Source organism: Symphalangus syndactylus, chromosome 7 (assembly GCF_028878055.3).
Source record: "Symphalangus syndactylus isolate Jambi chromosome 7, NHGRI_mSymSyn1-v2.1_pri, whole genome shotgun sequence".
In the NCBI taxonomy this organism is placed as follows: domain Eukaryota; kingdom Metazoa; phylum Chordata; class Mammalia; order Primates; family Hylobatidae; genus Symphalangus; species Symphalangus syndactylus.
In genome coordinates, this window is record NC_072429.2 from 8,270,468 (window position 1) to 8,296,528 (window position 26,061).

The following is a 26,061-nucleotide window of genomic DNA, read 5'->3' on the forward strand; positions in this document are numbered from 1 at the left end:
TGCTAACATCATACTAATGGTGAAAGGCTGAATGCTTTCCCACTAAGATAGGGAAGAAGGCAAGGCCACCCCACTATAGCTGCTACTCAACTTTGTGCGGGAGGTCCTAACCAGTGCAATAAGAAGCAACCGGATAGATCCCATATACATGGCTGTGGGAATACAGAATGGAATGCTTGCTTTGAAAATAGTTTCACAGTTTATTACAGAGTCAAACACACACTTAGTGTACAATCAGCAATCCTACTCCTAGGCAATTACCCTAATGAGAACATATGCCCACAAAAAAACCATGTAAACTATCCACAAAAACTTACACAAGAATGTTCATGGTGGCTTTAGCCCAAAACTGAAAGCAACTCAAATCCTCACTAGTGATGAATGGATGAGCAAACCGTGGTACATCCATACAGTGGGAGGCTACTCAGCAATGGCAAGGAACTGCTAACATGTGAAACAACAGAGTTGAACGTCAAAGACATCATGCCAGTGAAGAAGCCAGGCAGAAAGAGCACGTGCTGGGCAACTCCATTCACGTGAAATCCCGGAGACGGGCACTCGCAGCGGCAGCAAGTAGGTTAGTCGCTGCCAGGGGCTGTGGGCAGGGGAGGGAATTAACGGCCAAGGAGTAAGACAGAACTTTGGGAGATAAGAAAAATGTTATTTTCCTTGATTCGGTGATGGCTACAAATTGTATAAATTTGTCAAAACTGATCAAATTTTACACTTCAAATTGGTGAATTTTATTCCATGTAATTGCAATTTGATGAAGCTGAGTAAGAATTATTTTAAAAATCTCAGTAGAAGAGTTGGAAGACAAAGTCAAAAAGGAAACCTGTCAAAAAGCACATACACAAAAGTGCATAAAAGCTGAGAATTTTGATAATAAGAAAATGAGAAGACCAGTCTAGGATGTCCATTATTAGTATCAAGTATTCCACAAAGAGAAAAAGAAAAAAACTGAAGGTGGAAATCAAACAATCATAGAGAAAATGTCCTAGAGTCAATGGGCAGGAATTTTATTTTACTTATTTATTTTTATTTTTTAAGACACAGTTTCACTCTGTTGCCCAGCTGTTATCCAGCCTGGCACTCCAGCCAGGCTGAAGTGCAGTGGTGCAATCTCAGCTCACTGCAACCACTGCCTCCTGGGTTCAAGCGATTCTTGTGTCTCAGCCTTCCAAGTAGCTGAGATTACAGGCTCCCACCACCACACCCGGCTAATTTTTGTATTTTTAATAGAGATGGGGTTTTGCCACGTCAGCCAGGCTGGTCTCGAACTCCTGACTTCAAGTGATTCACCTGCCTCGGCCTCCCAAAGTGCTGGGATTAAAGGTGTGAGCCAACATGCCTGGTTGGGCAGGAATTTTAGATGGAAAGTTTCACTAAATGCTCAGCCAAAGGCTCACCAATGCTCGGTGGATAAAAATAGAACCACAGTAGGGAACATCACTGGGAAATTTAAGATCACTGGAGTAAATGAGAAAATCTTCCAAGTTTTCAGAGAGGAAAAACAGGTTACAAATGATTAAGAAACAGAGTGATTTTGGATTTCTTAACAGCAGCCTGAGGTCCAGAAAACAATGGAGTAATGTCAAATTTCTGAAGGAAAATGATTTCCAGTGCTGAATTCTATCCAGTCGAATGATCCATAAAGTGTCAGGGAGTAAAAGAGACATCTACAGACAGGCTAGGGTAGAAAATATGTACTTCCTTGCATTCTTCCTGGGGAAGCTACAAACAGATGTATGCCACCAAAAGGAGACAGCAAACCACAAAAGAAGACACGAGACACAGTGAACGGTGTAGTGAATGGCCAAGGATAGAAGGGGATTCTCAGGATGCCAGCTGGGCACCAGATGCAGAAGGCCAAGCCTTCTAGAATGGAGGTCAGAAGGCTCTAGAAAAGATGAAGACAATGAGAGAAGTAATGAGATCAAATTAATGATCAATATAAGCTAAACTAAGAACCAATGAACTCTAGGAATACATTGCTTAGGAAAGCAAAAGTGGTCATAATTTCCGACACAGCTCAGTTATGACTAGTGTTTAAGAACGTAAACACTGACTATTGACCAAGTCAAAGCTACACTACAACTGGGAGGACAGCGAATGGAAATCCAACAAGCAGGAGTCACTGAAGGGGCAGGGGCTGAGTTTAAGTCATTGAAGGGGCAGGGGCTGAGTTTAAGCCTCACTTCGTATAGAAAGAATTCAATACATAATGTCTAAAACTGAAAAGTCAAGAGGTAGCAACACAAACATGTCACTTGGAGAAATGGAAGCAAATATATCAAATAATCAGCTAAAGGAAGAGGGAGTGGCTACTTCTAGAGAGGGGAAAATGGGGAAGTGGGGGGAAAGAGCTACCATCGTTCACTACAAACCTCATACAGTTTCATTAAATGCCTGTATTACTTCAATTAAAAATAAATGCTTAAAATAAAGAAAAGGGGGAAAAAACATAATAAACTCCAAAAAAGTTGAAGGAAACTGTGAAGAACAAAAATTAATAAAATAAAAACAGAAAGGATCAGCAAAGTCACATGTTTATTCATTTAAAAGTCTAATAAAAGACAAACTTTTGACAACATTTACACAGAAAAAAAGAAAAAGGTAAATATTATTAGAAATTAACTTATTCAACAAATACATACTGAGACCTAGTATTGCCGAAGATACAAGAGCAAACAAGACAAAGTCCTTCCCTCCTGGATCAAAAGGTAGAAAAGATGATTTAAACAGGACACCGAAAGCACTAAGAATAAAGATCATAAAGACAAAAACTGATATATTTTACTTCATCAGATAAGAACTTCTGTTCATAAAGAAAGAGACACGGTAGGCTATAGACTGGAGAAGATAACGGACATTCATACGAACTGATAAAGTAGAGATTCCTAAATACAGACAGAGCTCCTATGAATGAATACAAAAAGAAACTCATAGAAAAATAGGCAAAGAATAGAAGTGTCTAAGTCATAGAAAGTAAATAATCAATAAATATATGAAAAGATGTTCAACCTCACTAGTAATGAAGGAAACATAAATAAAAACCACAAGATACCATTTCTCAGGAATAAGACTAACAGAATTTTCAAAAACTCTGATAGTTTCAAATTTGGGCAGGGATGTTAAGTAACAGGAATTTGCATCAACTGTTAGTATAATTTGGAAGAACTAATTTGATGATCTGGGAATATCTAGTAAAGTTGAAGGAGCATATACCCTTAAATCCAGTACCTCTACATCTATGAATACACGCAAAGAAACTCCCAAACAAGGTCCATTATACAAGGAAACATATACAAGAATATTCAGGTCAGCATTATCCATAATAGTAAAAAGTCTGGAAACAACTTACACAGCCAGCAGCAGGAGACTGGATAAAGTAAGGTATATCACTGAAGGAAAAGTGCAATTTCAGAAATGACCTAGAGCTACGTGCCTCAACACGGATCTGAAAAAAGCCAGTTGTAGAAAGGTTTCTACAGTAAAGTACCGATATATTAAGTTTTAAAGCATGTAACGGCAAGCAAATATTGCTTAGATCTATAGACGTATGTGGCAAACCCACAAAGAGAAGCACAGGAGACGCTGGTGTAAAATTCAAGCTAGTAGCTCTCTTTGTTGTAAGAGAAAGAAAACACAAAGAGAGGCACAGTGGACTTCAAAAGTGCTGCAGCGCTCCAGTATCCAAGCTGGATGGTGAGCCATGGGCCTTTCTTCCTTATCGTTCTTTAAACTGTTCAAAAATACCACGTATTGGCCGGGCGCGGTGGTTCGCGCTTGTAATCCCAGCACTTTGGGAGGCTGAGGCGGGCGGATCACGAGGTCAGAAGATCGAGACCACGGTGAAACCCCGTCTCTACTAAAAATACAAAAAAAATTAGCCGGGCGTGGTGGCGGGCGCCTGTAGTCCCAGCTACTCGGAAAGGCTGAGGCAGGAGAATGGCGTGAACCCGGGAGGCGGAGCTTGCAGTGAGCCGAGATTGTACCACTGCACTCCAGCCTGGGTGACAGAGCGAGACTCCGTCTCAAAAAAAAAAAAAAAAAAAAAAACAACAACAACAAAAACAAAACAAAACAAAAAAAAACTACGTATTATTTTGTGTATACATGATGTACAATATTCAAAATAAATTTATTTTATAGTGAAACAAAGAAATGGTAATGGTGTGTGTAGAAATTACATTTAAGAGCAATAAATAAGAAACAGTTGTTTAAGGCCGGGTGCAATGGCTCATGCCTGTAATCCCAGCACTTTGGGAGGCCAAGGTGGGCGGATCACAAGTTCAGGAGATCAAGAGCATCTTGGCCAACATGGTGAAACCCCATCTCTCCTAAAAATACAAAAATTAGCCAGGTGTGGTGGCGGGCGCCAGTAGTCCCAGCTATTCTGGAGGCTGAGGCAGGAAAATCGCTTGAACCCGGTAGGCAGAGGTTGTAGTGAGCCAAGATCACGCCACTGCACTCCAGCCTGGGTGACAAGAGCGAAACTCTGTCTCAAAAAAAAAAAAAAGAAAGAAATGGTTCTTTAAAAGAAATTCCAAGCAAATTTAAGAGAAAAAAGTTCAGATAAAATTGGAAATAAGAGGACACAATATACAATATTAAAATAATAGATAATACATAGTTGTAATCTAATACATTTTATAACTCAAAAAAGATAAAGCTAAAGAATAAAATGTACAATTGATGTAGCAAAAATAAACCTCAACAGATTAATAAATAAGGAAGAAATTATAAAAGGTATTAGCAACTCCTCAATTAAGGAATCAGTTTCCTTTACGTTTGGTGAGTGAACAATTTATACGTAATTAAAACTATTTTAGAGAAGGGAAGAAAGTGCAACATTTGAAGGGTCGGGCAAGTCTCCTGCTGGCTTCATGCTAACCCTGACTTGCCTCCTAATAGCAGCATTACATCAGTCCAAATTAATTCAGCAGTTGAGGCTCCATTTTCTGCGAAGTGGAGTCAGTCATCCTTGCCTCACAGGTTGCAAGGATGAAAAGGGGCAGCTAACACAAATCCCCCCAAATCTCTCAGCACGGTGCTGACCCATAGGTGCTCAAATGTCAGCTTTCTCCCCTTCCCCTAGCTCATGGCACAGAGAATAGAAAAACTAAGAAGGAAAGCTATTTACCAAGGACTTTTTCTTATTATGATTAAAAATAAATGTCAGCCAGGTATGGTGGCTCACACCTGTAATCCCAGAACTTTGGGTGGCTGAGGCTGGCGGATCACTTGAGCCCAGGAGTTCAAGACCAGCCTGGGCAACATAGTGAGACCTTGTCTCCACACACAAAAAAAGTGTGCATTCTAAACCATGACTAATTAGTGCAACAATGGAAAATTACTAGATCCAATTCCTTGAAAACCTATTATCATGGCTCTCTATGGTCTTTGATGTCTTAGCCAGTCATTAAGAAATGAAACAGAGGCCGGGCGTGGTGGCTTATGCCTGCAATCCCAGCACTTTGGGAGGCTGAGGTGGGCAGATCACGAGGTCAAGAGATCAAGACCATCCTGGCCAACATGGTAAAACCCCATCTCTACTAAAAATACAAAAATTAGCTGGGCATGTTGGTGCACATCTGTAATCTCAGCTACTTGGGAGGCTGAGGCAAAAGAATCGCTTGAACCCGGGAGGCGGAGATTGCAGTGAACCGAGATTGTGCCACTGCACTCCAGCCTGGTGACAGAATGAGACTCCGTCTCAAAAAACAACAACAAACAAACAAACAAACAAAAGAAATGAAACAGAAATAAGAGAAAAAAACTAAAAATGAATCCAACAAATATTTTGAGAATGAATATGAATTAGGAAGTAACTATGAATTAGGAACTGACAAGTGACAATACTGGCTATTTGAAAACGACTAGCACTTCATTACAGCAGAAATTCCCAGTGGACAAAAAACAAAATAGGAGATCTATTTTTTAAAAATACAACTTTATTAGGAGGCTGAGGCAAGAGGATTGAAGTCCAGAGTTTGAGATCAGCCTGGGCAAAATACTAAAAAAAAAAGACCAGGCACAGTGGCTCACGCCTGTAATCCCAGCACTTTGGGAGGCTGACGGGGGCGGATCACCAGAGGTCACGAGTTTGAGAACAGCCTGGCCAACATGACAAAACCTCATCTCTAGTAAAAATACAAAAAATTAGCTGGGCGAGGTGGCAGGTGCCTGTAATCCCAGCTACTTGGGAGGCAAAGGCAGGAGAATCGCTTGAACTCGGGAGAACGGAGGTTGCAGTTAGCTGAGACTGCACCACTGCACTCCAGCCTGGGTGACAGAGTGAGACTCCAACTCAAATAAAATAAAAAGTAAAAAATAAATAAAAATTAGCCAGGCAGTGGCAAGCAGCTATAGTCTCAGCTATTTAGGAGCCTGAGGCAAGATAATCACTTGAGCCCAGAAGGTTCATGGTTGCAGTGAGCCGTGATTACACCACTGCACTCCAGCCTGGGTAACAGAAGGAGATTGTGTCTCCAAAAAAAAAAATTGTGTACATATAATTTATATAAATTATACATTATGTAAATTTATTATTTATTTTTAAATATAAATTATATAAATTCATGGAATAATTTATATAAAATATATATGAAAATTTACATAAATTATATCTACATATAAAATTTTAGTAGGAAATGGGAAAGCTATAGAACTTTCTTGAGACATAAATTAAGTCTTCTTTGACGTCTGACTGGCTAACTGCTAATCACCCTTCACAAACCAGCCTCGGTGCCGCATCTCCACGAAACTCAGAAATCATGCCTGCGGGAACAGAGTGTGAGGAGGGGCCCGGATGCACTGAACTGTGGTTGGCTGTACCTTCATGTCATCATCCACACCTGACTATGAAATCTCTGTAGGCACAAAAGTCCTCTTCACCTCCATACTCCTCTCTCAAGGGTGCAATGAAGAATTAGACTCCATGAATCATGAATGAATGGATGATTGAATGATTTAGGTAAAAACAGTGATGCCAAGGTGGTAGAACTATGGATGAATTTCTTTTAATTGCCTCCATTTTTGTTATAAGACTATTTGTATAATACAGAATAAAATATTTAAAATGCTTTAGTTTGGTAATGGAATATACAATTCATAGACTATTCAGAATATTATTGGATATATTAAAAATTTTTTGTTGACAACTGAGTTTTAGAGTTAAGATATTTAATTTCTAGCCAGGTGAGGTGGCTCATGCGTGTAATCCCAGCACTCTGGGAGGCTGAGGCGGGTGGATCACTTAAGATCAGGAATTCGAGACCATGCTGGTCAACATGGTGAAACCCTGTCTCTACTAGAAATACAAAAATTAGCCAGGCGTGGTGGCACACGCCTGTAGTCCCAGCTACTCGGGAAGCTGAGGTAGGAGAATCGCTCGAACCCAAGAGGCGGAGGTTGCAGTGAGCTGAGATTGCGCCACTGCGGTCCAGCCTGGGCGACACAGCGAGGCTCCATCTCAAAAAAAAAAAAAAAGATATTTAATTTCCATAACAAATTGGGTTCTAGATATTCCAGGTACACAGTTATTTATTGTAGGATATAAATTCCTGCCTACTGCACTGGGTTACTGTGAAAAATCTGTAAGAAAAAGTTTATAAAAATACTTCACAGCCTGCAAAATGCTAGCTGATAGTGAAACGCTACAGTGCTTGGATAAGGCACTAAGCTCTCTAGAATACTGGGGATTAAGGGAGAAAAACACACCACTGCCCGTAAGCCACCAGATACAATGAGCTTCTCAAGACAAGTAACCATCACCAAACTGTCATGCCTTTTGTATCCCCAGGCAACAAGTCTGTGCCACTTACTAGGTGCCAAGCACTGTGCTAGGTATGAGCAACACAGCAAAATATACAATAAACCTGGTCTCCATGGCACTTGCAGTCAAAGACGATGGCCAGCAAAACGTAGAAGATAAATAACCCACGTGGACAAACACATATGGAGGGAGCTGAAGAAAACTGCAATGTGTAGCCAGAGGAGAGACCTAGCAGGCACATGATACCTGGCTCTTAAGACCAGAAGCCGCCATGCTGTGGCTCCTCATGACAGAAGGGCAGGCAGAGACTGCACTGTCAGATGCTGAACAGGACACCCATGAATGGGGGTGTGGGGAGAACTGCCCAGATGAAGTTGAGTCTTTTCTAGACTAGAGACTCTACTAATCTATGCCAAACAGGCAGAGAAGAAAAATCACTGTGGGGAGGGTCCAGGCCTGCTACATGTTGGCAGTGCCGGCTGGAACAAATGTAGCAACAAGGTATTCAGGTGAACGAATGTGAAACAGGCTCTTTCTCAATCCTCAGGGTGGTGCATTTGCGAGCCTCCCTGCCTTCCCTACGGAGCCTTCCCTACGGAGCCTTCCCTACCCAGCAGGGCTCCTCCCGGTGTCTCCCACACACATGATTCTTACCCAGACAGAAGCCTCCAGGGGTGTCCTCAGGCATCCACACTTCCCTTTTTTCTAGCTGGGAAAACATATCTGGTTTGGGTCCTAAGAGTCCTGTTTTTAAAGGGAGACAAAAATGAACCACATCTGTTTATACAAGAGATAAAAATCACTCCAAAGACAAAGCCTGGTCCTCAGAGCTTGCTGGAAAATGGGACTTGATAGGAAAGCCCAGGGTCAGGTGTGTTCCCAGCAGGAGGAGATGACGACTCAGGCCTGACACAATCTGTTCCCGTGTTCCTCTCCTTGCCATAAAGAAAGTATTTGACCCTAGTCACTTTTGAGGCATCCGCAGTGGACTCCAAAAGAGGCCTGTGCCCAGGACACCAAGGACAGGTAAGTATTAATGGCACCCTTGAAGACAGCGTCCTCAATTGGTCCAACCGACTCTTCTATATGGTGTCAATGTAAGGGTCCCAAAGAGATCCCCAAAAGTGAAGAGACACCTTGCAGGGGTCCCACTTACCCAGTGAGACCAGGTTGCTGTAGTTCTCCAGCATCACGTCCCTGTACAGGGCCCTCTGGGCTGGGCTCAGCTGCCCCCACTCTTCCTGGGTGAAGAGTACAGCCACATCCTTGAAGGTCACCGATTCCTGCAACAGCAAATTTATTCTCCTTGACCAGGGGCTACCCCTGCACATGGTTCTCTGGAAAAGAGACTGGCAGCCCCTAGAAGCTTGTGGAGATTTACAGGACTGCTGGCACACAGCGAGCTGGCGTTCTGTGACAAGTTAATCACTCTTCAGGGTCTCCTAGGGGCCTAGCCTTGGACTAGACATTGCTCTCCACTCTGAAGAAACATATATGGTGGTGAAGATAGGCTTCCTCAGCACTGGGACTTCCAACTTGCCATTCCTCTAGCCCAGAACATTCTCTCCATCTCCCTCAAACCGCCTAGCCCCGCCTCTCCCCTCACCCCAGGGGACCAAATCCTACGCAGGTCTCAGCACAGACACCGCTCGCTCAACACCGCTCGCTCAGCGCAGCCTTCCCTGATGGCTCCTACAGTCGCCTATGAGGGCCCATCAAGACACTGTCCCATTTTATTGTGATGTTTGGTTTACTTTCAGTCTCCCCCGCTGGACTGTTAACTCCAAGATGTAGACTGTCTGTCTCTACATCTCTTGGCCTTCCCCGCATCTGGTACACGGCCCATGTACTCGACACCTATCTGTGGCTGCCCAGCAACTCCTGCTTTCTTCAGGGTGTACCTCCCCACCCTCAATACACACACACACCCATAGCCACACCCCCCCCACACAGAGACACACACACAAGCACACACAGACACACACATACACCTATATACAAACACATACAGACCCATACCCACACCCCCACACACACACAGACACACACACAAGCATACACACCCATACCCTTCCACATACACACACACATACATCCATACCCACACCCCCCACACACAGAGACACACACACACAAGCATACATACCCATACCCTTCCACATACACACACACACAAAACACACACCCATACCCACACCCCCCACACAGAGACACACACACACCTATATACAAACACATACAGACCCATACCCACACCCCCCACAGATGCACACACACAAGCATACACACCCATATCCCTCCACATACACACACACAACACACACCCCACAACATTCACATACACACACAAGCATACACACACCCATATCCATACCCCTCACAAACATACATAAACTCACACACAGAAGCACACCCAGACACAGAGACACACACACACAACCCATATCCATACAAACACACATAAACACAAACATACACAGACAAGACACACACCACACAAGTGCACATGCACATACACACAACACATACCCATACCCCCCACATATAAATACACACACAGAGACACACACACAAACACAGAGACACATACACACAAACTCACATACAAAGACACAGCCCTACACATCCCCCCACAGACCCTCAACACACACACGACACACACGCACACATGCAAGCACACACACACACCCGAACTCACCCACACACAAATACCCCCACACACACCCTGTGACACACACCCTCAACACACACACACACATGCACACGTGTGCACATGTGCATACACATACATGGGTCCCATGGAACCGGTCATTCTGCACAATAGGAAACTTGTTCCTTCTGATTAGAACTAGTCCCTTTCTTAGAAACTCTGAGACGGGGTCACAGAGGAAAGTCTCTCTGTCCTGACACACAGGTGTAGCCGAAACCTAACCCAGCATGTAAAATCCAGTAGCTATTACAGCTCTTGTCTTCCCAGTTGGCTGAGAAGTTAAGGGAGCTGGTGTTCGCTGAGAAAGAAGAGGTAAGCAGAAGCCCAGAGAAGGAACCAAAGGTCCAAGAGAAAGGACTCTGAGGTTATTGTAGACCCCACTTGCATAGTCAACATCCAGCTGTGTCTTTGCCTTTGCATTTGGGGGAACACCTCCATATCTTTCCAGTAAGTGCCTGCTTCTGCCTGAGGCAGTCTGAATTAGGTTTCCGTTACCTGCACCCAGAGACTTGGCCCATGGCAAGCAGTCAAGGAACACTTGGATGGAAGCCATGAACCGGTTTGTCAGGGACCATTGATCGTTCACTTTGTATTTGTAGCCCAGATCATAATTCCTGGCACATTTTACAGCCCTAACATATGTCTGCTGAACAGCAACCAAATCAAGGCAGCCTATAAACACAAGATAAATTGTAGGACACCGACAGTGAGTTTGAGGAAAAGGTTAGGGAAGGAAAATATCACAGCAGACTGGCACTGTGGGCGGAGACAGGTTTTGCAGAAAAAGTGGTGTATGAGAAGGGTCCTAAGTGACAAGTCAGAAGCTAAGAGGAAGAGGGGAACAGCCGGTGAGCCGTGCAATGTTGAACATGGCGCTCCCACCTAGCTGGTCATCCTTTCCAGTGATTCCTGCCACACATTCCAGTCCTTGGGGAGGTTTAAATGTGAAGGAATTAGAACAATTTAACCAAATGTATCAGAATGTATATGCCCAAATGAATGCTGTCTCCTTCAAAGCACAGTCCATATTCTTTTTTATTTTTCTTTTTTGAGATGGAGTCTCGCTCTGTTGCCCAGGCTGGAGTGCAGTGGCGCGATCTTGGCTCACTGCAAGCTCCTCCTCCCGGGTTCATGCCATTCTCCTGCCTCAGCCTCCCGAGTAGCTGGGACTACAAGCGCCCATCACCACGCCTGGATAATTTTTTTTTGTATTTTTAGTAGAGACGGGGTTTCACCATGTTAGCCAGGATGGTCTCGATCTCCTGACCTTGTGATCCGCCCACCTCGGACTCCCAAAGTGCTGGGATTACAGGCATGAGCCACCGTGTCTGGCCCGTATTATTCTAAAGATGCTAGGACTGCTCAAAATGTTTTAGGAATTTATAGGACTTTCTGGAAGCATAGTCTTTTGAATTATTTCATTGGTAAAAAAGCCAAATGTCATAAAAGAAAGAGAGTCTAGTAAATCACACCTCCCCAAAAAAGTGTTCCCACAATGCCCTTCTTTGAGCTCTGTGTGAGATACTGCCGATATAGTTGGGATGTATGTCCCTTCCAAATCTCCTGTTGAAATGTGACCTCCAATGTTGGAAGTGGGGCCTGGTGGGAGGCGTTGGAATATGGGGGTAGATCCCCCGTGAATGGCTTAGTGCCATCCTCTTGGTGATGAGTGAATTCTCGCTCAGTTGGTTCACATGAGATCCAGTTGTTTAAGAGTCTAGGACCTCCCACTTCTCTCTCTCGCTCCCTCTCTCACCGTGTGATGCACCTGCTCCCCCTTCACCTTCTGCCATGATTGGAAGCTTTTAAAGGCCTCATCAGAAGTAGATGCTGACACCATGCTTCCTGTACAGCCTACAGAACCGTGGGCCAATTAAACTTCTTATCACTTACCCAACCTCAGATATTTATTTAGAGCAATGCAAAAGGGGACTAATACATGCTTTTACCACTTCAGATCCCTAATCTTACTTGCTAGTGAAAAGAGTACAGGTTTTGATTTCACAGGGACCTGGGTTCCAGTCCCAGCTGTGACATTTATGTGACCTTTAGCAAGTTATACAGCTCCAACACCCACCAGGATGAGCCGGATGTGGGGTGGGGTTGGGCGGGGGTGGGGGTGTGGGGAGTTGGTTGGGGAGAGGCAACTGAGGTCAGTGTCTGGGTGGGACTGGATTGGGAGAAAAGTTCCCGGTCTGAGGAAGGAAACATGCCACACTCTTCAAATCCAGAAAGCAATTTAGGGGGAAGAAACCCCCACTCACCTGGACCATGGTTGGCAGGTGGCTGACAGCCATTCTTTCTTCTCCGATGAGCCCTCTTAGGGACAGGCAAAGTGTATGGAGGCAGGTGTGGAGCTTCACACCCGCAGGACTCCTCAGGCTAGAAGGGTCCACACACCTGCTATTAGGACAGGACTGGGTCAAAAGCTCTCATACAGCAGTCCAGAGCGAGGCAGTGAGCATTCACATCCTGGGAGGCCTCCAGTACCCCAAGCAGTGAGTGTTTTGGTTCCTGTTTGCTCCCCATTCCCTCTCCTGCTTCAGAGGATACTATACATGGACTTTTCCTTGCAGAAAGCCTGCTCCAGGCCCAGTTCTCACACCTTCCACCAACCCTCTGGTCTTTCCCTTCAGCCTCACTGGGTGATCTCAAGAGAATTCTTTTTTTTTTTTTTTTTTTTTTTTTTTTTTTTTTTTTGAGATGGAGTCTCGCTTTGTCACCTAGGCTGGAGTGCAGTGGCATGATCTTGGCTCACTGCAACCTCCGCCTTCCGGGTTCAAGCGATTCTCCTGCCCCAGTCTCCGGAGTAGCTGGGATTACACGCACCTGCCACCACGCCCGGCTAATTTTTATATTTTTAGTAGAGACCGGAATTTCACCATGTTGGTCAGGCTGGTCTCGAACTCCTGACCTCAGGTGATCGGCTCGCCTCGGCCTCCCAAAGTGCTGGGATTACAGGCGTGAGCCGCCGCACCCGGCCGATAATCATCTCTTTAACAAGTTACTCAGCTCCAGAACCCACCAGGATGTACCCGAAAAGGTGGGAGCGCTGGGGAGAGGCAACTGAGGGCAGTGTCTGGGTTCGATTGGATTGGAAGACCGCTCCGCTCTCCCTCTGCGGCTTTGGAACAGCTGCCTTATCTGGGAGTGACAGGAGAAGAGGAAAAGGAGGGTAGTCTTCTTCCTCCTCAAAAAGGAGGCTAAGAAGGCTGGCTCTTCACTGTCGAAGCCTTTCAGGCAAACCCTTCTCTGGCCTCAGGGTTCTCACTCTCTGGGGCCCAGTTTGGGTGGCCTGGAGTCACGGGTGGGTAGAAGCGGCGTTTGTGTGAGTTGGGCGGGAGGGGAGAGGGAAGGGTTAGGAACCCTAATCGCACACAACCCCGTCCCGCCCCTGCGTCCCGCCCCTGCCGCTTCGCCAGGTCCCTCGGGGGCTGCGGCAGGGGCTGCGCAGCGGCTGCCTCCGGCCTTGGCGAGTTCCTGGCGCAGGACTCGGAACCACGCCAGGCGTGTATCTATCGCCTGAGCGGAAACCTTGGGCTTCTCGGAGTCCGCTCCAAGACACATGCCAGAGGTCCTGGCTCCATCTCCTCCACAGGCACTCACAGACTCGACCCTAAGCCCAGGATGACCACCCCTGGCCGTCCTCCCTCTCTCTGTTTGGGATCAAATCTCAGACATACATTCCGGGAAGTTTGGGGCATTCGATCAGCGTCCTCCAGAATGGACCACAACCCGCACCTCCTCGGCTTTGCCTCCGCCCTTCTCCCCAGACGACCTCACGACCGCTCCTGCTCTCCCTCTGCGGCTTTGACCACCGTGCCTGGTCAGCCCCGTGTCGCTCTTCGAGGAGCCTCTGCCGGCGGCGAGAGATCGCAAGCGCCACATCGCAGTCAGAACACAATGAGCTGGAGTCTGCAGCCGGGAGCTGAACTGCGCTTGTGCGTTGCCCTGGGAACCCTTGGGCCGAATTCCCACAAGTCTCAGGGCTGCTGCAGTTCCGCCTGCCAGACTCCACTTCCCAGAGGGACAATCGGCGGAGGCAGTGCTGCCTCGCGCCTGCGGGAACAGGGCCCCGCCCCCGGCGCTTTAGGCGCGGAAACTACCTTTCCCAGAGACCCCTCCACGCCGACCTCAGCGCGCGCATCACAACTTACAGAATCGGTTCCGTTCTGTTCGCTTTAGAACTAGGTCTCTGCCTTGCACTAAGGCGCAGGAAGATGCAGACCAGCGAAAAGTTGAAGATGGGGCAAGGGAGGTTAGTCCAGGGGAGCGACGCCCGATCGCTGACGAGAGAGGATCGGGAGGGTCCGGAAGACGGAGTAGGAGGCGACAGGGCTCGTTCCTGACTGGGACCGCGCCGAAAAGGCCTGGAAGGCAACAGAATTGCGCTTTGGCCTGGCGAGCGCCCGACACTTCCAGCCTGGCCCTGAGGGCGGGCCAGTGTGTGCTGGGGTGGACACGCCACAGCCGTTAACGCGTGTGCGGTGCGGGAGGACAAGGATGTCGGGCAGGGATGTCCTGCTTGGCACCTCAGGACAGAGCCCATGGTGGCTGGCGGCCCCTGGAATGTTCGGGACGCAGAACACTTCGTGCTTGGGAACTTCTCAGAGGTGGGGACGAGGGAGAGGAAGGCGCCTGGATGCCAGGAAGTCTCCATCTTGGACAGCTGGGTGGTATTTAAGAAGGTGGTATTTATTTTTGTCGACCATATTTTGCAGAGACTGGCAAGGATGAGATGATGCCTAAGAATATCCAACTGGAGATACTTAGTTGCTTTTGAATAGGTAATTTGCATGGAGCTCAGGAAGGAAAGATGAGAGGGTTTTCATTTTGTTGGTGGTTAAAAAAAATCACGAATGTGACCTGTCACATATGGAATTGTTGGCCACGTTTTAGGAAGCAGTGTCAGTGACTAGAGCATTCTGTTTGGAGTTTTATTGAAGATTTCATTCTATAGACACTTTGGGGCACTTATGTGTCAAGTGCTTGACAAGGCCAGGGTCAGCCGCTGTGCAGCCCTTGTAACAGTTCCCAGGGACCCGGCAAAGCACCAGAGGGAGAGGATGTTGTGTGAGTTATCGCTGGTAACCCTTCTCTCTCCCCTCCCTCGTGACTCCAGGTCACTCAAACTGGGCTCCAGAGAGTAAGAACCCCGAGTCCAGGGGCTGGAGAAATAGCTGTGAAAACCCTGCACTCATGGAGTTTTAATTGTACTAGAGGAGGGGTCAGACAAGTAGAAAATTTATCTGGTAGTGATAACACTATTGTTAGGGGTTAGGGTGTGATGGGGCAGGGAATTATTTCAAGCAGCAGTTTTGGCAGTTCTCTTTGAGGAGTAACACCTGAGCAGAGATTTGCATACAGTGAGGGAAGAAACGATGTGACTGTATGGGTAAAGTGCCTTCTAAAGGGAGGGAACAGAAATGCTGACCAGAGAGAAGTGTGCTTGGTGAACTCCAGGCCTGGCAAGGTCGGTATGACTGGCGAGGGCCCACTGAACAAGGAAGACTGTGAGATGCTGTTGCAGGAGTAACTACAGGCCTTGAAGGAAGGAAATTTGGATTTATCCTGTGCCTGGAAATGATTAGATTCGAAAGAGTGACATGGCTGGGCACATTTTGATAGCAGCACTGGTCAGCTTCAAAGAAGGCAGACGGTGGGGCTAGAGGGGATACAGAAAAACCAATGAGGAGGCAATGACAGCAGTCCACAATTACAAGTAGCCTCCCACAATTATATAACCTTTCCACAAGGCATTTGCTTTGAGAGCCTAATGATTCTAAGATATTGAAGGGTTCTGGGTGCTATGCTCACGAGTTTGGATATTATTGTTTTCAGGAATATAAGAATGATAATATGTATTGAGCACTAACTACATGTTGGGAGTTTTTTTGAGACAGTTTCGCTTTTGTTGCCCGGGCTGGAGTGCAATGGCGTGACCTCGGCTCAACGCAACCTCCACCTCCCGGGTTCAAGCAATTCTCGTGCCTCAGCCTCCCCAGTAGCTGGGACTACAGGCATGCGCCACCACGCCTGGATAATTTTGTATTTTTAGTAGAGATGGGGTTTCCCCAGGTTGGTCAGGCTGGTCTTGAACTCCTGACTTCAGGTGATCCGCCCGCATCGGCCCCCTAAAGTGCTGGGATTACAGGCGTGAGCCGCTGCGCCAGGCCATGTTGGGCACTTTTATAAGCACTTTACATTATCTAATGCAACCAAAAACTGAGGTTTGCCCTATTAATAAATGAGAAAACTGAGGCACTGATCTGTTAAGTGCCTTGCTCAGGTCCCATGTCCTTGGAACCAGGAGTCCTTCTCCTATTGATGTTGGAAGGTTCAAAAGTGCTCTTATTACTTGTCACCCAGATGGCAAAGAATGACATACAAAGGCCCAAGTCTTCCAGAACTGAAAACAGTAATAAAACCTTCATTTATCTGACTCATTTGTCCTGGGGATGCTGTCGTCTGTTAGGAGTACTTAACAGGTACCCTTCCACAGGCAACTAAAAAACAAACAAACAAAACTATTCAAGCTGAAGAGAAGCAGTGAAACCTCTGATATGAAGCCTGACACACCCTTTGGCTTTAGCCAGGACTCACACACTATATTGTTCTGAGCATTCACTGAGGAAGCCCCCGCTTCTGTCAAGGATTCTCATTAGGAACCAGTCTCCTCGGAGAAAGGAGGTTAAAATGTGGTCTGGAGAACCCCTTTCTCTTCTGCTCTATTAACTACGGATATGCAAATGAACACTTACATTTGACCAAGACCTCCATCACCAGGCTGTTTACTCTTCCCCAGGACAGTGGCTGCTTGCCAGTAATTGCTGGTATCCATTTGCTGAGCCCTGTTGGGACCCTTGAAGCTGAAATAATAAGATCTTCCTTTAGCCTCATTTTTTCCCGCTTCTTGACTTCTACTTTATGTTTAAATCATGCATCTCTTAGAATTTCCTGAATATACACTATGCTGTCTTAGCCTCTCTTGCCATTACTCCTATTCTTCCCTGCACCTTCTCATTTCCTCCCGTATTCTGTTCACCCAACTAGTTCACTCTTATGGCACTGTGTGCTAGGAGCTACTTGACAGCAGAGACCAGGCATCATTTACCCTGGAATTCATAGAAGCTGACTTATGCTAGGAGCTCAATAAATGTTAGTTGCTTGAATGAACTACACTATGAGTAGGAACATCCTTGTCACAATAACATGCAGCACAGGCCAATCACTTATGAGTCCCTTGACCACAGACCATCAGATCATGCAAATCATTGACACTGAGATTCTCCACTCTTCTGCCTTCGCCTCCTTCCACACACACACACTTCTCCACCCAGCATGCAGATCCTGGGTCTCCTTGCCTATACTCAAATACAAACCACTGGAGTTAGAACAGAAAGAAGGGGGAATAAAACATCAAACTAGCCATATCCTCAGGAACTTAGATTTTTAATAATCTCTCTCTTCTACAGGGTCTCCTCCTTCCTCTTCAGATATTTTTTTCTTGTTCCCCACATGATCTCAAGAGAGAGCACTAGAAGGGAAGAAAGGAGGCAGACAAAAGAAATGGGTAGAAAATAGACGGAAATGATGACAGCAGCAAAATAAAGGCTCAAAAGGCAAGCACAGGACAAGAGAGAAAGGGAAAAATGAAGGGTTTTGAAGCCTAGGATGGATGCAATGACTCAAAATTGGTAAAAATATTAACCCTGAGAGGTCACCTAGCCAAGAGAGACTGGATGCTGAAGCTTCAAACAGTTAAGAGTTCACAGGAACTTCCTCCATTGCCACCCACGAACATCTTCTGTACCCATCACTTGTGGATTCACGTCTCTCCCAGTGGAGTTTCCCTCCTCCCGTTGAAAGCAATCCCTACAGCCTCCACCTGTGTTCCAGATTTTATTTTCCCACCTTGAGCTGCATTGTCCCCTCCTTTCTGTACCTTCACTCTTCCACACCTTTTTTCAGTTATGAACATGCTCAATCCTTCCTTAAATCATACAAACACTTCCTGGCAGATTGTTGGCTGGCTAAATCAACACCATTCTCAACCCCTCTTTTTTTGTGCCTGCCTCCTCTATAGAGGCTGGAAGGGTTAAATACTTCTTTCCACAGCCTTCCTTGTGCTAGGGGTGGCCATGCAACACAGCTGTGGTCAATGAGATGTAAGCAGGAGTCTGCTGAGTGGCTTCTGGGAAAAACTTTCCCTGATCAAAGGCAGTGATGTTGCTGGTGCTCCCCTCCCACTTCCCTCCTGCCTTGAATGCAGATACATGACTTGATACTATGGCCATCACGATGTAACCATGATGGAAACCACGTTAAACTCAAGACACTGAATTGTTTTATGTATGAACAAGTGACAGCCACTTCCAGATTTGTTATGTGAGAAAACCAAATCTCTACTTTCTTACACCATCACGGACTAGACTTTCCATTGTTGGCAGCCCACAGCTCTTCTGATACGCTCCAAGCCCCAGCCTCCCTCTAGTTACCTTTCTGAGTTTCTCCCACCTCAGTAAGGCTCCTAAGTTCTTTATAACATTTAACCCACTCTTCAGCCCACTCAAACAGAGGTTTTAAGCCATCTGTCTTAAACTGATAGCCCAAACAAAAGCACATAGTTCTATTTTTTTTTTTTTTGAGACGGAGTCTTGCTCTGTTTCCCAGGCTGGAGTGTAGTGGCACAATCTCGGCTCACTGCAAGCTCCACCTCCCGGGTTCATACCATTCTCCTGCCTCCTCAGCCTCCTGAGTAGCTGGAACTACAGGCATGTGCCACCATGCCCGGGTATTTTTTTTTTTTTTTTTTTTTGTATTTTTAGTACAGACGGGGTTTCACCATGTTAGCCAGGATGGTCTTGATCTCCTGATCTCGTGATCCGCCTGCCTTGGCCTCCCAAAGTGCTGGGATTACAGGCGTGAGCCACTGCAACCAGCCAACATATTTCTGTTTTTATCTTTGCCCTCCATAGCATTTCACAGTATTAACTATTCCTATCCCTGTGTTAGAACTATCTTTTTACCTTTGTGGCACCAACTTTTGATTTTCCTATTTTTCTTTTTCCTGTTTATTCCACTTAGCATCTACTGCTTCCTCATTTTACCACCTACCCCATCAATGACAGTCCTGCAAATGTGTTTCCTTTATCACTTACTCTGCTGCCTATCAGGACCCTTCCTTTGGATGTCCCATAAACTCATGGAAATGTACCCAAAGTGAACTCATCATTGCCCCATAAAATTGGGCAACTATAGGTGTTTTTAATTATGGCAACCTTATCTACCAAAGTAAGAACTCCAAGTCATCCTAGATTCTTCCTTCTCATTCAAGTGGCACATTTAGTCATTTACCAAATTTCCTAGATTCTGCTTGTGATTGCTTGTATTCTTCCTCTCCTTTGCCATCATACTGCCACTTTTTTAGTTTAACCCTTATAAACCAAAGAATATATCTTACTCATTTTGATTTTCTAATCATGTCTAACATATATTTAGGACTTGGTATATGTGTGTGAAATAAACAAAGCTATCTCAACTACCACAATAACTATAGATCTATAAAATCTCTCTATATTGTTTTGAGTATGTTTCTGAGGTGCAACATTTTTGTTTAGAGACAAAGTTCTTATTCTGTTGCCTAGGCTGGAGTGCAGTGGCACAATCACTGCTCACTACAGCCTCAACCTCCTGGGTTCAAGTTATTCTCTCACCTCAGCCTTCTGAGTAGCTGGGACTACAGACATTCGCCACCATGCCTGGTTAATTTTTTAAAAATTTTTTGTAGAGACAAGGTCTCACTATGTTGCCCAGGCTGGTCTTGAGCTCCTGAGCTCAATCATCCTGCCTCAGCCTCCCAAAGTGCTGGGATTACAGGCATGAGCCACCTTGTCCAGCCTCAACATTTTGTTAGTAGGTCAGATGGCTATGTCTATTAGTGTTCAGCCCCTCTGTCTTTTCTTTTCCACTATGATAGCCAGAATATGACACAAAGATATGTGATTCCTTTGTACTTATAGGACTATGTTATTTTCTAAATGATCATTTAACAACAGTTTAATAACTATTAATTGAGAACTCAAAACAGCATGCTATTGCATTAAGATTTGCATACTTGGCCGGGCACAGTGGCTCATGCCTGTAATCCCCGCACTTTGGGAGGCCGAGGTGGGTGGATCACAAGGTCAGGAGATTGAGACCATCCTGGCTAACATGGTGAAACCCCATCTCTACTAAAAATACAAAAAAATTAGCCGGGCATGGTGGCGGACACCTGTAGTCCCAGCTACTTGGGAGGCTGAGACAGGAGAATGGCGTGAACCCAGGAGGTGGAGCTTTCAGTGAGCTGAGATCAAGCCACTGCACTCCAGCCTGGGCAACAGGCAAAACTCCATCTCAAAACTAAATAAATAAACAAATGAAAAGATTTGCATACTTATTCCATTAATTTATGGAAACCAGCCTGTAGTTAGGGAACAAAATAACAATGCAGGGGAAGATTAGGGGCATGGAAGGGCACTAGGAATTGGTAAAGGTAAATAATTTTGACTAAAAGCATCCAAGGAAAACAGATTAAGGAACAAGAGCATCTAGACAGCATACAGACCACATAAGATCGTAAAAGAACAAAGATTTCCCAGCATTCATTATATTTATAGGGTTGTAGCATTTTAGAGCTAACAGAGCTCCTACAAGATTTCTAACTCCAAAATCATTCATTTACCAAATAAAGAACCATAACCTGGTGGAAGTAGGCAACTTGTCCAAGGCAGTGGCAGATTAGGACTACACACCAGGTCTCTGGCTGTCCAGTTAAACACTCTCACATTTTTCTCTCCAGTGTAAAGTCTCTGCTGGCCAAAGGAGAATATGCAGTATGATATACCAGAACTTATCTTCAGCATGAGTCTTCTTTATATTAGCTACTTAAACCTTCTGAAATAAAGTAAGTTATACCTTCTGAATCAAGATTTCTCTACTTTTAGATGGATTCTCTGCAGTGGTATTATCTGATATGATATACTGTACTTCAACTGAAAGATTTCCAGAATCATTACATTTATTAGGTTTCTACATTGTATGTCTCATATGACTATTACTGAAGAGTTAATCATGATGTAGGGGCCAGTGAAAACATTCCTCACGTATGAGTTCTTTGATGTCGTGTAAGGTTTGTACTCCGGCTGAAGGCTTTTCCGCATTCATTACACTGATAGGGTTTCTCTCCTGTATGAGTTCTCTGATGCACTGTAAGGGATGAATTCTTAATGAAGGCTTTTCCACACTGATCACATTCATAGGGTTTCTCACCAGTATGAATTCTTTGATGTTCAATAAGGTAAGCACTCTGGCTGAATGCCTTTCCACATTCATTGCACTCATAAGGTTTCTCTCCAGTGTGAATAACCTGATGCACAGTGAGGGATGATCGTCCAGTGAAATGTTTTCCACATACCATACACTCATAAGGTTTCTCTCCAGTGTGAATTCTCCGATGTTGAGTTAGAGATGAATTCTTACTGAAAGCTTTTCCACACTGATTACATTCAAAAGGTTTTACTCCAGAATGAAGTCTCTGATGTTCTATAAGATACGTACTTTGGCTAAAGGATTTCCCACATTTGTTACATTTGTAGGGTTTTTCTCCAGTGTGATTACGCTGATGTAGGGTAAGAGTTGAGCTCTTACTAAAGGCTTTTCCGCATTGGCTACACTCATAGGGTTTTTCTCCAGTATGGCTTCTCTGATGTACAATAAGATGCATGCTTTGACTGAAGGCTTTTCCACATTCATTACATTCATAGGGTTTTTCTCCTGTATGAGTTCTCTGATGGACTGTCAAATTCATACTTTGGGTAAAAGCTTTCCCACATTCATTACATTTGTAGGGTTTCTCTCCAGTATGAATCCTTTCATGTTGAATAAGAGACGAATTCTTATGGAAGGCTTTGCCACACTCTTTACACTGATAGGGTTTCTCTCCAGTGTGAGTTCGTTGATGGACAGTAAGATTCATGCTCTGACTAAAGGCTTTCCCACATTCATTACATTTATAGGGTTTCTCTCCAGTATGAATTCTTTGATGTACAGTAAGGGAGGAGCGTTCAATGAAGTGTTTCCCACATACATTACACTCATAGGGTTTCTCCCCAGTATGAATCCTCTGGTGCTTAAGAAGGGATGAGCTCTGGCTGAAGGTTTTGCTGCACTGATTACATTCATAGATCTTCTTTCCTACAAACATTCTTTGAGTTTTAATTAACTCAGAATTTTGTTTGGCATCTTCTCTATGTGAATTACAATTATGGGGCCTTTTTACCATAGGAATGCTTTGTTGTGTATCAAGGATTGAATCCTGCCTGGAACATCTTTCAAATTCATTACCTCCACATACTCTCCTCTCAGTGAAGGTTTCCTTATGGGTAACTGCCACTTGGCTCAGATGACTATCCTGTTGTCCCTCTAACCAATTATTAGGTTCCCAGGTTTCCCCTAGAGTAGAATGCCAGATACCTTCCCTTTCCATTGTTACCCCATGGCATAAATCTTCAGTAATGCTGGGCTTTGGAGTTGGCTCTTTGGTTTCAAGTCTTGTCTCCCGGTCTGGAAAAAAAAAAAAATTCAAACGCACATTGGTTTCTGTGCTAGGAGACTGGAAACTGCGTAAGGTTGGAATAAGAAAATTAAACTAGCTATCAAACTAAAATAACTGTTGAGCACATTTGAGAGTTTTCAAACATGTACCCAAAATTAGGTAGAGAAATAGGAAGGGAGAGAAAGAACAGTAAACTGGTCCAAAGATAATAGGGGAACTGAAAGCAAGGGATGGCAGATGTACTGGGTAAGCAGAGAAAAGAGTGAGCCCATTCAGGAGGGATGGACAGTGAAGGCACTGACCATTGGAGTAGGCTACATAATGAAGATGGAACTAAGGAAACATATGCAGAAGAGCTGGGATTGGGAAAGGCAGATCAGGAAACCCTGCACACTGTACCTGGTATTCCTACCAGAAGTTTCTTTCCTCCTACGAGGCCACCTAGAATCCTACACCAAATTAATCTTCCTAAAATGTCACAGTGTGACACAGTGTAAAGATTGCTGACCCAAAGTCAGACAAACTTGGATTCAAACCCTGGCTCTTAACACCATCTTAACTAGTTACTTGTCTCACTGGGTCTGAGGGTCACAGATATAAAATGAGGATTAAGAAACATGGTCGAGGCCAGGCCTGGTGGCTCATGGCCGTAATCTCAGCACTTTGAGAGGCCAAGGCAGGCAGATCACTTGAGGTCAGGAGTTCAAGACCAGCCTGGCCAAAATGGTGGAATCCCACCTCTACTAAAAATACAAAAATTAGCTGGGCACGGTGGCAGGCACCTGTAGTCTAAGCTACTTGGGAGGCTGAGATGGGAGGGTTGCTTGAACCCAGGAGGTGGAGGTTGCAGTGAGCTGAGGTAGTACCACTGCACTCCAGCCTGGGTGACAGAGTGAGACTCTGTCTCAAAAAAAAAAAAGAAATATGATATAGGCAGTAAATAAAGTGAAATATGATAGGAAGTAAATAACAATCTATGTGGTATAGTTTGGATGTGTGTGCCCACCCAAATTTCATACTGAAATGTAATCCCCAGTGTTGGAGGTGGGGCCTTATGGGAGGTGACTGGATCATGGGAGTGGTTTCTTATGAATGGTTTAGCACCTTCCACCTTGGTACTGTCCTATCATGAGTGAGTTTTTGTGAGACGTGGTTATTTACAAGTGTGTAGCACCTCCCTCCTCACTCTTACTCTTGCTTTTGCTTTTGCCATTTGATGTGCCTGCTCCCCGCTCACCTACTGCCATGATTGTAAGCCTCCTGAGGCCTCCCCAAGAGCAGATGCTGGCACTATGCTTCTTGTACAGGAACTGTGAGCCAGTTAAACCTCTTTTCTTATAAAGTACCCAGTCTGAGGTATTTCTTCATAACAATGTGAGAATTGACTAATACAGAAAATTGGTATGGGGAAATGGAGAATTTCTATAAAGATACCTGAAAATGTGGAGGTGACTTTGGAATAATTGGGTAACAGGCAAAGGCTGGAAGAGTTTGGGAGACCCTGAAGAAGACAGGAAGATACAGGAGAGTTTGGAACATCTTAGAAACTGGTTAAATGGTTGTGACCAAAATGCTGATAGTGATATGGACAGTGAAGTCTTGGTTAAGGTCTCAGATGGAAAGGAGGATCTTATAGGAAATTGGAGGAAAGGTCACTTTTGCTATGCTTTAGCAAAGAACTTGGCTGCACTGTGCCCCTGCCATAGGGATCTGTGGAACTTTGAACTTGAGAGGGTGGTGATTTAGGGCATCTGGTGGACGAAATTTCTAAGCAGCAAAGCACACAAGAGGTGGGTTGGCTCCTAACAATCTATGCTCAGATGTGAGAACAAAGAAATGACTTAAAACTGGAACTGATATTTAAAAGGGAATAAGTGGAAAATTTGCAGCCTGGCCACACGTGGTAGAAAAGAAAAGCCCGTTTTCAGGGAAGGAATTCAAGCAGGCTGCATAAATTTGCATGAGTAAAAAGGACGCAAGTACTAATAAGCCGAGACAATGGGGAAAAGGCCTCAAAGGCATTTCAGAGACCTTCACAGCAGCCCCTCCCAAAAGAGGCCTAGGATGACTGAATGGTTTCCTGGGCCAGGCCCAGGGCCCAGTGCCCTGCACAGCCTTGAGACACTGCTCCCTGCATCCTAGCTACTCTAGATCCACCCATGGCTGAAAGGGGCCAGGTTACAGCTCAGCCTGCTGCTTCAGAAGGTGCAAGCTGTAAGCCTTGGCAGCTTTGATATGGTATATAAAGCCTGTGGGTATACACAGTTCAAAAGTTAAGGCTTGGGAACCTCTATCTAGATTTCAGAGGATGTATAGAAAAGCCTAGGTGTCCAGGTAGAAGCCTGCTGCAGGGGCAGAGGCCACACAGAGAACCTATACTAGGGCAGTGCAGAGGAGAAATGTGGCATTGGAGCCCCCATGTAGAATCCCCACTGGGGCACTGCCTAGTGGACCTGTGAGAAGAGGGCCAGTGCCCTCCAGACTCCAGAATGTAAGATGCACTGGCAGTTTGCACCCTGCATGTGGAAAAGCCAGAGACATTCAACTACAACCCATGAGAGCACTGCAAGGACTGAATACTGCAAAGCCATGTGGGCAGATCTGCCCAAGGCCTAGGGAGTCCACCCCTTGCAGCAGAGTGCCCTGGATATGAGATACAGAGTCAAAGAAAATAATTTTGAAGCTTTAAGATTTAATGACTGCCCTGATGGTTTCTGGACTTGCATGGGGCCTATAGCCCCTTTCTTTTGGCAGAGTTCTCCCTTTTGGAACAGGAGTGTTTACCCAATGCCTATACCCCCAGTATATCTTGGAGGTAACTAACTTGTCTTTTATTTTATAGGCTCATAGGTAGAAGGGACTTGCCTTGTCTAAGATGAGACTGTGGACTTTTGAGTTAATGTTGGAACAAGTTAAGACTTTAGGGATTAGTGGAAAGGCAAGATTGTATTTTGAAATGTGAGAAAGACATAA

General features: G+C 45.1%; 1 protein-coding gene across 7 annotated transcripts in view; it reads right to left on the reverse strand.

Annotated features, from left to right (window-relative positions):
- Positions 1–26,061, reverse strand: part of LOC129485923 (zinc finger protein ZFP2) — a 79,904-nt gene that overhangs the window by 13,353 nt on the left and 40,490 nt on the right. The window contains exons 6-13 of one of the 7 annotated variants that reach the window (XM_063642419.1): positions 23,007–23,096; positions 17,252–17,359; positions 15,925–16,155; positions 14,648–14,860; positions 14,174–14,450; positions 12,755–12,893; positions 8,937–9,063; positions 8,435–8,524 (exon numbers count right to left, since the gene is read on the reverse strand). In XM_063642419.1, the coding sequence (XP_063498489.1) occupies positions 8,435–8,524; positions 8,937–9,063; positions 12,755–12,893; positions 14,174–14,450; positions 14,648–14,860; positions 15,925–16,155; positions 17,252–17,359; positions 23,007–23,096 (1,275 nt within the window). Of the gene's footprint in view, positions 1–8,434; positions 8,525–8,936; positions 9,064–12,754; positions 13,635–14,173; positions 14,451–14,647; positions 15,650–15,924; positions 16,156–17,251; positions 17,360–20,925; positions 23,097–26,061 lie in introns of those variants that run through there. The other 6 variants (XM_063642421.1, XM_063642420.1, XM_055285004.2 and 3 more) reach the window with 6 other exon arrangements.